The 13,005-nt window shown below is 46.2% G+C and overlaps 1 protein-coding gene across 8 annotated transcripts in view; it reads right to left on the reverse strand.

Annotated features, from left to right (window-relative positions):
* rapgef4a (Rap guanine nucleotide exchange factor 4a) overlaps nucleotides 1-13,005 on the reverse strand; it is a 514,684-nt gene that overhangs the window by 49,298 nt on the left and 452,381 nt on the right. For all 8 annotated transcript variants that reach the window (XM_038789400.1, XM_038789401.1, XM_038789399.1 and 5 more), the window contains one exon: nucleotides 4,596-4,721. In XM_038789400.1, the coding sequence (XP_038645328.1) occupies nucleotides 4,596-4,721 (126 nt within the window). The remainder of the gene's footprint in view (nucleotides 1-4,595; nucleotides 4,722-13,005) is intronic.

Here is a 13,005-nt window from a genome sequence, read left to right on the forward strand (position 1 = left end):
CCTCACACCAACTTCCCCGTGCTCAGCTCTGATCAGCGAAGTTCAGACCTGGTGCACAAAATTCATGACATGGTACTCAATGTCGTACGTGATTGAATCACTGTTGGTGATTGCAATTCTCTGCATCATTGTACAGACCCTCAGGTTGAGGAAATGGAAAAGGAGAGCCTCCCGTTCCTGCCCCTCAACCATTTACGGAGTTCAATCCCCTATTTTCGGTTTTCACCAATCCCCCCAACCCCTTGATGCCTAGGAAATGAATAAAGCAATATGTCAATAAAGAAGGCACTAATGTATTATATTGTTCTGAACTCGACTGCCGAGTCAGAAAGTGATATGTAATGCGGTGTGAATGGATAAGATTTTTAGACTGTAATAAAATGTTTAAAATGAGATAAGGATAGTAGTTGTGATAGGTAGAGGTTCCCGGTTATTGGTAATGCATGTCCCCTTTGACATAGCGCCAAGTAGAAATGTGAGATAAAAATTTTCTTGCCATAGTTAAAGAAAGCGTAGACGCCCAGGAACTTGCTAAGGTCAGGGAACCCAAAGAGGGCACCCAAAGGCACTCGAAGAAACGTGCATAGGTGATCCTTCACAATTTCTTGTGAGGATCACAAGGAGGGAATGTAGCCATCTAAGATGGACACTGGGCTACAAAATGGAGAACTGCTAAGGCTGCAGGGAAAAACAGTCTTAGTAAGGACAAGCAGCTTGCAGAAGACTAATTTGCATTCTGCACGTACAGAAACCAGTTTCTGGCCAGGTGCAGAGTTTCAGCCAAAGGTGCAAATGGGAAACAGATTGCATAGTAATGAGGTGATCCAGATCCAGACCCCACACAATAGAAACATTTAAGTATCAATGGATACTTTTCCATAGACGCCCAGACAGAATGGCGCCACAGCAACCAACACAAAGAGCCGTAGGGACCGCCCCACCCATCGAGGAACGACCCTCAGATTGGGTGGTTTGGAAGATATCGATTGGGAGAGGCCCAATCGATACCCGGCAGGTGAAAGAACCGCCCCAAGGGGGCACGGACTTCTAGGACCTATAAGAGTAGGTCCCACGCATGGTTCGGTCTGCTTGCTTGCTCCGGCCCAAGTCTGTTGTGTGCTCCGGCCCAGACTTGTTACATCGCATCCTGACTCCAGTTTCATCACCAGCCGTTGAGCCTCAGCTATCGAACTGTAAGTGCCAATACAACGATCGCTACGTGATCCAGACCTTGCTAGATCTTGACAACTTTACGAATCAGAAAGTTGCAGACCAAGAACGGGACGAAGGCCTTGTTCCCTGACCTTGCCTGTTCCTGTCTAGATAAGTATTTAGTTGTTTAGTATTAGAAGTAAGTTAGTCTCTTTAGCGTATGCATGTGTATTTATTATATTTGTCATAATAAACACCAATCATTTGGACTTACTAATCGGTGTACGGATTTATTACTTTGAACCTGATCTTGATATACTTGTGACGGTGTCTCAATACGGCACCTGGCGACTCCGAGCATAATTACACATACAGAGCCATAGTAGTGTTAAGCACACGGCCTTTAAATGGAGGCGTGTTAATCACACTCCAGTAAAACGAGCAACAACTGTCAAAGTAGGATCTGGAATCTCAGGATTTAACACACTAGCAAAAATTATAAAAATGTCAATTGGGAGAACACTTACCTCAGCCAGAAAATTGTGGGTTCAAATCCAACTCAAGGGATTCGAGCACAGAACCTAGGCTGTAACTCCAGTGCAATACTGAAGGAGTGCTGCACTGTTGAAGGTGCTTCTTTTGGATGAAGCATTAAACTGAGACCTCCGATCCCACGGCCAGGTTGTGAGCTGGTGTCAAAAGCTGCGCAAGCCACTCGGAATCAATGGGCCGCCAGGCCCAGGTATTCACCCTTTCCCTTTTTAAAATAAATTTAAAGGACCCAATTCATTTTTTCCAATTAAGGGTCAATTTAGTGTGGCCAATCTTTGGGTTGTGGGGGGCAACCCATGCAAACACGGGGAGAGTGTGAAAACTCCACACGGACAGTGACCCAGAGCCGGGATCAAACGTGGGACCTCGGTGCCGTGAGGCAGCAGGGCTAAACCACTGCGCCACCGTGCTGCCCTTATTCACCATTTCCTCGGGGGCTAGCGCGGCGCCGGAGACGTGTCCGCTGCTCCGGCGCTCGAAAGCCGACGTGCTAAGGCCGGCACGGGTCCGCGCATGCTTGCCGGGCCCTGGGCAATATGGCGGAGCCCTACAGGGGACTGGCGCATAGGAACATAGGCCCCCCACGGAATTAGCCCGCCCACCGATCGGCTGGACCCGATCGCGGTCCAGGCCACCGTGGAGGCCTCCCCTGGAGTCAGATCCCCCCCCCCCCCCGGGCCGATTCTCTGACCCGGCGCGGGATTGGAGAATCCCGGCCCTGTCTGCCGTCTCAGTCAGTGTAAAAGATCCCTTTACATTACTTGAAAAGGTGGTTCTTGTGTCCTGACTAATGCATAAAAACAGATGATCTGGTCATAATCATGTTTCTGTTGGAGCTTGCAGTGCACAAATTTGATGCATGTTTCCTACATTACAACAGTGACAACGCTTCATAAATATTTAAATTGGTTGTAAAGCATTTTGTGATGTTCTGGAGTTGTGAATGGCGATATACAAATGCAAGTTCTTTGTTTCGGAAGGCAAAACAGATAATGTTAAATCCATAGCAAATAATGGTTTTGGCCCAATTAGAACATATATGCCAATATGGGTCCTCTACTTCAGGAGGGATGTCAAAGCAGTGTAGAGGAAAAAGAAGAGGGTAACTAAGATCATAGGAGGGCTGAGTTACTTCATTTGAGGGTGGAGAGGCCACATTAAAGAAACGGTGGCCCGTATTACTGAAACAGAAAAGGTTAACATTTATGAGGGGCTTAATTAAGTACATGGGGGAAACTTTCCACTTGCTGATAGGTTGCATATAAAGGGGATATAAATTGAATATTTCAAGTATTTCTTCATACTAAAGAACAAAGGGAATCAAGAGAATATTTTTGATGCAGGAGATTAGCAGAGCAGGCCATTATAGATACCCTGATAGAAACAGAATCCGTAACAGCTTTTAAAAAGGAAGCAGTTAAATAGTTATAAAGAAACTGTGTGAAAGGGCACAGCACAAGGTGGTGCAGTGGTTAGCACTTCTGTCTCACTGCTCCAGGGTCCTGGGTTCAAGACCGGCCTCGGGTGACTTTGTGGAGTTTGTACTTTCTCCCCATGTCTGCGGAGTGCATAAGTCCCCCATAAGAGATGATTGTGCAAGATTAACGCGCATGGGACTGGGAGAAGTGTACTGAGGTGGAAAGAAAACTGGTTAGCAGAGAGGAAACAAAGAGTACGAATTAATGGGTCCTTTTCAAATTGTCAGGCAGTAACTAATGGGGTGCCACAGGGATCGTTGCTGGGCCCCATCGTTGCGAGAGGTTTCGAGTACAGGAGCAGGGATGTGTTGTTGCAATTGTACAGGGCCTTGGTGAGGCCACACCTAAAATATTATGTGCAGTTTTAGTCTCCTTTTCTGAGGATGGATGGTCTTGCTCTTGAGGGAGCGCAGCGAAGGTTTACCAGACTGAGTACAGGGATGGCGGGACTGTCATACGAAGAGAGATTGACTAGGTTAGGATTGTTCTTGCTGGTGTTCAGAAGAATGAGAGGGGATCTCATAGAGGCTTACACAAATTCTAACAGGACTAGACAGGGTAGATGCAGGGAAGATGTTACCAATGATGGGTGTGTCCAGAACCATGGATCACTGTCTGAGGATTCAGTGTAAACCATTTCAGACAGAGATGAGGAGACATTTCTTCACCCAAAGAGTGGCGAGCCTGTGGAACTTATTACCACAGGAAGTAATTGATGCTAAAACATTGAATATATTCAAGAGGCGGCCAGATATAGCACTTAGGGCGAATGGGATCAAAGGTTATGGGGAGAAAGCAGGATTAGGATATTGAGATGTATGATCAGCCATGATCGTCAGAAATGGTGGAACATGCTCGAAGGGCCAAAAGGCCTCCTCCTGTTCCTATCGTCTATGTATTTACGTATCTATGTATCCTCCCACAGTCCAAACACACGCAGGTTAGGTTAGTTAGCTATGCTAAATTGCCGCTTATTGTCCAAAAGGCTAGGTGGGGTTACGGGGATGGGGTGGAGGTATGGGTTTTAAGTAGGGTGCTCTCTCCAAGGGCCAGTGAAACTTCTGCAGACTCCTTCTGCACTGTAAATTCTATGATTCTATGGGGAAATGGGGCAAAATGCGTAGATATTTCAAAGATTTAATAGAATGAAAATAAATGTACGCCTCTTTCAATGCAAGAATGGATAGGTGCTTGATGGCCGGCACAAACACGATGGGCCAAAGAGCCTCTTTCTGTGCTGTAAAACTCTGTGACTCTATGACTAATTGCACAAGATGAGTAAAATTTGCTATTGTTTCAGATTTTAAAATTGATCAACTACTGTACAGAGTAATGAATGTGCAAATTTGAAGTGTAATTCTAAGTTTTAAAATTGTGCGCGTATGGATAGTGATACAAAATCTTTTACTGTACCTCATATACACAATTGAATAATTCCCAGTCATAAATCGTCATCTGGTGGGCTAAATCTTTAGAGCTCATCAATTCAAACATTGCCATCGTTCCAGTAGATGGACCCTCCTGATCTGGCAGTGGTGTCTGAAAAGACAATATGAAAACAAAAGTTAAAGAAAATATATTTTTCGGTGCAACTTGGAATTTATTCTGCAGATTTTCTGGCCAGCAGAGGACTGAGATCACGTGCAACTGGGCTAATTTAAAACTGTGCCCTTGTCTTCTACCCTATAGCTTTTAGACATTCCTGATCCAATGACGAGGTGAATCGGGAGTCCTTGTGTTGAAGCACAATTCGAGCAAAGCCTTGGCCTTCTAATGAATTGAAGAAATGCCCTTGAGGTCTGTCTTCAGTTCACTGAATTGCATGTTTTTTTTAAATGGACCACACCCCACAAAACCCAGATCTCCTGATACTGCCCCAGCCCGCACAACCACGACAATAATCACACCCCAGCATTATGGCCAATGAACTCACCCTCCAACAATGCTCACCATCAACTCCCCCTGCACATGCAAAGTATGACATAGGGTATAGTCAGAATTGAAACAGAAAATAATTTTGATCCGACAAACATTTGTCCGACATCATAATTATTCAAATCGTTATGTTGGTCATGGAAAATGTTTGATTTGGTCATGTGTCTACACCTAAAAATAAGATTCTACATGTGTCATGTCAGTACACGGATGAAAGTAATAGTTAAAAACAGTGTTCCTTTTAAAATGAACTCTGATGGATTGATAAGATGGCTGACATGATGGTTAGGTAATCTTCTATAACTTCAACAAGCTTCCAGAATGTTCTGGATTGAATTACAATGGATGGGGATCTCCACCTTGAATGGATATGCCTTGCCAGCACTCCTTTAAAAAAATAAATGTATTTGTTTTTCCCCCAATTAAGGGGTAATTTAGTGTGGCCAATCAATCTAACCTGCACATCTTTGGGTTGTGGGGGGTGAAACCCACTCAGACACAGGGAGAATATGCAAACAGACAGTGGCCCGGGGCCAAGATTGAAGCCAGGTTCTCAGCGCTGTAGGCAGCAGTGCTAATCACTGCCCCAGTGAGCCACTGTGCCACCCCTAACCAGCATTCCTCAACAGAATTTTAAACCGATTTTGTCAAAACTTACTCAAACATGGACAACAGATTTCTGGACTGCAGATGTCCGACATAACAAAGGAGAATATCAAGACTAGTTACCTAAAAAAGATCACCATTCACTTTCTGTTGAATATCAATGGGTTTTGGCCATGTGACTGAAACTAACTATTTACCACACATAGATGCCTTCTAATGTACAGTAATGCCTGTTAATCATATGATTGAAGCTGTTCTATGAAGCTGAAAATCCTTTGTTCCAAAACACAGATGAGATGTGGGATGTTTGCAGTCTAACTTCAACAGCTGCAGGGAAAGGCTACGCCATGTTGCATTTCAAGAACTTCAAGGATTTTAAAAAGACTCCTCCAACCGGTTCCGGAAAAATTTTGGTTTCACCTGTAAAGATATTGGATCACTAGTCACAACAGCCACAGGTGCCTTTCTACATGACTTGCCGAACAATCTTCCTTTTGAGGGAGTCTAGCATTAATTTGGATCTGACCCTATCTGAATTTACCCGAACTACAATTCCTGAGTGGGAAAAGCTCCCCCTTTAATTGTGAAGAAAGTTAGAGCCTTAATTTTTTTTTGCAATATCATGGTCATATACTAGGAAACACTCGTGTGTGGATATGATTGGTTTAATTGAATTGGAGACAGTAGACTACAAAGGTCAAAACATCAACAAAGGAGGTGTGAAGGCAAGTAGTTTGAAGAGGATGCTGTCAGGGAAGCAGCGTGAATGGAAATTTGCATTAAGATGAAGTGACTTGAAGCTAACCATTGTATTTCAGAAGCAACATATACAATTGGGAGATCAGATATGGATGAGGCAAATCATAAGTTTACATTATAAATATAGTATCTATAAAGTAAAGAAAAAGGTTGATCATTTCTGGAAAGAGGAACTTCTATACAATTGTAGCAACAATAGATTGGAAAACCAAAGGGAAATAAGACATGTTTAAAGTGAGACTGGAGGATGCGATGGCTGTGGCTGGGAGATCTTGAACAAGGCAGTGTGTTGAAGCAACAACTGTGAACACCAGCCTGCCACCTTCAGAGAAGAGGGACAGTGTGAAATTTTCCCTCAGAGCAGCAGGGCATCAGTAATGTTACTGGAATTTCCGATAGATTAAAAAATTCTTATGAGGACTGTTTAATCAAAAGTGGGTTTAGTTCTCAAGTTTCCTGAAGCCAAAATCTTTAAAGAAATATTGGTAGAAGTACTGTTAACTGTGCAAACGTCTTCTTGTGTTACAAGTGCTTTTTTCTCATTTTAGTAAATGTTTAACCTTAATATATAAAATTATCACAATTGGTCTGAGAGTTACTTACTTTGACTTCTCATAATACACAAATTACAAATTATTGTGGCAGCTGATTCAGGTTTTCCTTTGGGATTTGGGTAGCCTGGCACTTATCTGCCATGCCATAACACACTGGACTCAAAGTAAACTAACTATTCTGCTTGGCTTTACACTCATAGAAGTGGACTACTTTCTTTAATTGTAACTGTCTTGTGTGTGAGATGTGAGCTTGTGTGTGAGATGCGAGATTGATGAAGCATTAGACTTTCTGGGAAAATATGAGAATAAATAATCCTTCTTGTTAAAGCCATGAAAGTATGCTGCTGGTAACTTTTGAATTGACTGTGCAATAAAGGTTTTGGGAATACACGTTAGCCTTTTGTAAAAATAAATTACATGGACCATAGGACGAAACGCAAAGGGGAATGGGGGTTTCAGTTTATCTCTCTACCCTGTCCATAGTACATTCAAGAATCTGGAGGGAGATAGCACACTTGTTAATGGTTGTAGTTTGGTCTCATTTCAGCACCTTTCTTCTCTTCCAAATAGTTTTGACAAAGCTTCACAGGATCCTGTGAAATGAAATATGCGTCATTTGCTTTCTGACATTTTGGCTCATTGTAGCCAACATCAATCTCACGTGGGGCCCCCAGCAGTTTGTGCCGTTGATAAGGTTTGAATAGAGTATTTCAGAAATTTGGGGATACAATGTACATGGTTTTCTAATAGGTTGGAAAACAGTGGGCATGTACACCTGGGTTTCGGATATGTATTGTGCAAAGCTTCCCATTTGCAGGACAGGTTTAGTAGAAAATCTCACAATAGTGACTCAATTTTTCAGGGCTGAACATGCTGAACAACATTATTTACATTTAAAATGATTCACAGACATAGATAAAATAATTTTGCAACAACTTGTATTCATTTTTTTTTTATAAATTTAGATTACCCAATAATTTTTTCCAATTAAGGGGCAATTTAGTGAGGCCAATCCACCTACTCTGCACATTTTTGGGTTGTGGGGGCGAAACCCACGCAGACACGGGGAGAATGTGCAAACTCCACACGGACAGTGACCCAGAGCCGGGATCGAACCTGGGACCTCAGCGCCGTGAGGCAGCTGTGCTAACCACTAGGCCACCGTGCTGCCCTACAACTTGTATTCATAACGTGATTATTGAGAAAATGTCCCAAGGCATAGCAGATAAAAATCAGTGCCACAGTAAAGGGAGAGATATTAGGAGGGAGTCCAAGAAGTTAAGGTGTGTCCTAAAGCAAAAAATGAGGTTGAGCAGTTTAGATAGGGAATTCCACAGCACGCACACCCCTAGGTGGTGGCACAGTGGTATTGTCGCTGGACTAATAATCCAGAGACCCAGGATAATGATCTGGGGACGCGGGTTCAAATCCCACCACGGGATTAAAAGACTAAAGATGACCGTGAAACCATTGTCGGTTGCTGTAAAAACCTATCTGATTTACTATGAAAAATGAAAATGAAAATCGCTTATTGTCACGAGTAGGCTTCAAATGAAGTTACTGTGAAAAGCCCCTAGTCGCCACATTCCGGCGCCTGTTCGGGGAGGCTGTTACGGGAATCGAACCGTGCTGCTGGCTTGCTTTGGTCTGCTTTCAAAGCCAGCGATTTAGCCCAGTGAGCTAAACAGTCCCTATGACTAATGTCCTTTCGGGAAGGAAATCTGACATCCTTACCTGGTCTGGCCCACACGAGACTCCAGACCCACAGAAACGTGGTCGACTCTTAAATGCCCTCTGAAATGGCCTAGCAAACCACTCGGTTGTATTCAACCGCTACGGAAAAACAAAAAAGGAATGACGGACCACCCGGCATCGAACCAGGCACCGAAAATGACAATGGCAGACCCAGCCCTGTCGACCCTGCAAAGTCCTCCTTACTAACATCTGGGGGCTTGCGCCAAAGTTGGGAGAACTGTCTCACAGTCTAGTTAAGCAACACATGACATAGTCATATTTACAGAATCATAGGTTACAAACAATGTCCCAGACACTATTATCGCCATTCCTGGGTATGTCCCGTCTTACCGGCAGGACAGGCCCAGCAGAGGTGGCAGCACAGTGATATACAGTCGGGAGGGAGTTTCCCTGGGAGTCCTCAACATCGACTTCGAACCCCATGAAGTCTCATGGCTTCAGGTTAAACATGAGCAAGGAAACCTCCTGCTGATTACCACGAACCGGCCACCATCAGTTGGTGAATCAGTACTCCGCCATGTTGAACACCACTTGCAGGAATCGCTGAGGTTGGCAAGGGCAGAGAATATGCTCTGGGTGAGGGACTGCAACAGGTGGTGGGGGAACCACCAAGAGGGAAAAACATACTTGACCTCATCCTCACCAATCTGCTGCTGCAGATGCATCTGTCCATGACAGTATCGATAGAAGTGACCACCGCACAGTCCTTGTAGAGACAAAGTCCCATCTTCACATTGAGGATAACCTCCATCGTGTTGTGCAGCACTACCACCGTGCTAAATGAGATAGACTTCGAACAGATCTAGGAAATCAAGACTGGGCATCCATGAGGTGCAGTGGGCCATTAGCTGCAGCAGAATTGTATTCAACCCAATCTGCAATCTCATGGGCTGCAATATCCTCTACTCAGTAGCAGTGGTTAACACTGTTGCTTCACAGCTCCAGGGTCCCAGGTTAAGTCACTGCCTGCGCGGAGTCTGAACGTTCTCGGTGTCTGCGTGGGTTTCCTCCGGGTGCTCCGGTTTCCTCTCACAAGTCCCGAAAGACATGAATTGGACATTCTGAATTCTCCCTCAGTGTACCCGAACAGGCGGCAGTGTGGCAACGAGGGGATTTTCACACTAACTTCATTGCAGTGTTAATGTAAGCCCACTTGTGACATTAATAAAGATTATTATTAATCTTTATGTTCTGGAGCACAAGTGCAGGAGATCAACTCTGGTTCAATGAAGTGCAGGAGAACATGCCAGGTGCAACATGAGGCATACTGAAAAATGAGGTGTCAGTCTGATGAAGCTGCAACACATGACTACTTGTGCCAAACAGCATAATCAACAAGTAATAGACAGAGCTAAGCGATTCCACAATGAACGCGTCAAATCTAAGCTCTGTAGTCCTGCCACATTCAACCGTGAATGGTGGTGGACAATTAAACAACTCACTGGAGAAGGAGGCTCCACAAATAACCCATCCTCAATGGTGGAGGAGACCAGCACATAAGTGCAAAAGACAAGGCTGAGGCATTCGCAACAATCTTCAGCCAGAAGTGCTGAGTGGATGATCTATCTCTGTCTCCTCCAGAGATCCCCAGCATCACAGATGTCAGTCTTCAGCCAATACGACTCACTCCACGTGATGTCAAGAAACCGCTGAAGGGACTGGATACAGCAAAGGCTATGGGTCCTGACAATATTCCGGCAATAGCACTGAAGGCTTGTACTCCAGAACATGCCGCACCCCTAGCAGGAGGATCCGTCACCTGGTGGGGTGACGGATCTCCCTGCCCTTCACCAGGTTGGCAGTGGACTGAGTCCGCAGCCGCCACTCTGACCCTCTGCCGAGTGGAAAAATGAGTGAACCACGTAGGCAGGAACTCGGCCAGTTGTCGGTGAAGAATCGCTGTGGGGGCCTCTTTCAGTGGCCCCCGACCGGCACCGCGTCGACTGCGCTCGCGCGATTGGCGCAGATTCTCCAGTCTCCGGAGAATCGAGGGAGCGGCGTCAGACCTGATCACGGGGGTCTGACGCCCATTCTCCGCCCCTGCGCTGAGCGCGATTGTGGTGCGGAGGCTCAGAGAATCCTGTCCCTGATGTATCCTGCGACAGCCACTGGGGAGAAAGATGGGCAGAAGAGTACAAAGTTTGAGGAAAGTGCGGAAGACAGGATTCCTCCTTCCTGATGTTCAACTGGAGGAAATTGCAACACTTGGCTAATTTTAACCATTCCTGCCAAGTATAAGAGGAGCAACTTTGGTGCCACACATTTTACTTTCTCTCAATTTTCCTTTCTAATGACTTCAGATAGCTAATGGCTAGCTGACCAAATACTACCCCTAGCCAACAAATGCTGCATGTCAGTGTACATGTGGAGACTGACCATGTATCTGTGGATGGCATCATGTTGATGGAGAGGAAGGGCGGTCAAGGATCGATTTTTGGGTGACTCCTAAAGTAATGGCATTGGTGAAGAGAAGTCATTGCTGGAGATGTTCTGGCTATAATTAGCTAAGTGTGGAACCAAGTGAGAGAAATCCTACTGAGCTCATGTGAGCAGAAGAAAGACATTGGACAAAGTTGGTGTGGCCCACTGTGTCAAAGTTGCAGCGAGGTTGAGAGGAATAATATTCCACAATCACAGATAATCTGTGGGCTTCTCCATCGGCAGGATCCTCCGCTTCCCTGGCAGTGCACCCACGCCTGCGGATTTCTCGACAGCGTGGGGTGGACATAATGGGAAATTGATGCTCGATCAATGACTCCAGAAGCGAGATTGGACGACAATTGAAGGCTTTATTGGACTAGATGTTTCCCCCAGCAGCGCAGGTACAGAATGCAGCAGTTGGGGAGACAGTCTCTTATACTCCGCCTTACTGGGTGGAACCAGAAGGCAGGCTTCACCAATGTCTCAGGTACCTCCCACACCAATGGTCTTACAGAATCGACCTGGGTACCGTAATACCCCTAATACTGACTACCACATTCACCCCCTGTTAAAAAAAAAAGAGTCCGGCGGGGGTGGTGGTCTCGCGTTATACAGTGGTAGAAGTTGAGGTTATGGTGGTACCCGGTATACATTAGTACAGTGTTTTGCCTCTTTACACGTCGCCGCTATTTCCAGTATTTATTTACATTCATGTGTCAAAATGAAGCAATTAGTCGATCGGGGGCCCTAGTCGTCCTCTGCGATCATCGCAGTTTCGACGGTGATGCAGGCGCCGGCTCGGGCGTCCGTGGCTCCGGGAGCACGGCTTCGGCTTCTTCGGTAGCTTCATCACTCCTAGATGGGACCAGTGGGAGAACCGATCCACCTGGGAAGGGGGCGGCTGTGGGGTGCGCAGGTGGGAGGGAGGGTGGGGTTGGCGGGGGGGGGGAAGAGGATCCAGTGGGCGCCAGGTCCTGAAGGGAGACCATATCCTGTCGGCCGTCGGGGTACGCCACGTAGGCGTATTGAGGGTTAGCGTCGAGGAGGTGGACCCTCTCGACCAATAGGTCCGACTTGTGCGCCTGCATGTGTTTGCGGAGCAGGATGGGTCCAGGGGATGCCAGCCAGGTTGAGAGAAAGGTCCCAGGGGAGGACTTCCTTGGGAAGACAAGGAGACGTTCATGAGGTGTTTCGTTTGTTGTGGTACACAGCAGTAAATCGGATGGAGTGGAGAGCATCAGGAAGGACTTCCTGCCAGCGGGAGACTGGGAGGTTCCTGGACCGTAGGGCCAGTAGGACGGTCTTCCAGACTGTTCCGTTCTCCCTCTGTACCTGTCCATTTCCCCAGAGGTTATAACTGGTCGTCCTGCTCGAGGCAATGCCCTTGCTGAGCAGGAATTGACGCAGTTCGTCGCTCATAAAGGAGGACCCCCTATCGCTGTGTATGTAGGCTAGGAAACCGAACAGTGTAAAGATACTGTGGAGGGCTTTTATGACGGTGGCTGCGGTCACGTCGGGGCAGGAGATGGCGAATGGGAACTGGGAGTACTCGTCAATCACGTTCAGGAAATACGTGTTGCGGTCAGTAGATGAGAGGGGCCCTTTGAAGTCCATACTGAGGCGTTCAAAGGGACGGGAAGCCTTTATCAGGTGCGCTTTCTCTGGCCTGGAGAAGTGTGGCTTGCACTCCGCGCAGATTTGGCAGTTCCTGGTGGCAGTCCTGACCTCCTCGATGGAGTAGGGCAGGTTGCGGGGTCTTGATGAAATGGAAGAATCAAGTGACCCCCAGGTGG

This window comes from Scyliorhinus canicula, chromosome 2 (assembly GCF_902713615.1).
Source record: "Scyliorhinus canicula chromosome 2, sScyCan1.1, whole genome shotgun sequence".
NCBI lineage: Eukaryota > Metazoa > Chordata > Chondrichthyes > Carcharhiniformes > Scyliorhinidae > Scyliorhinus > Scyliorhinus canicula.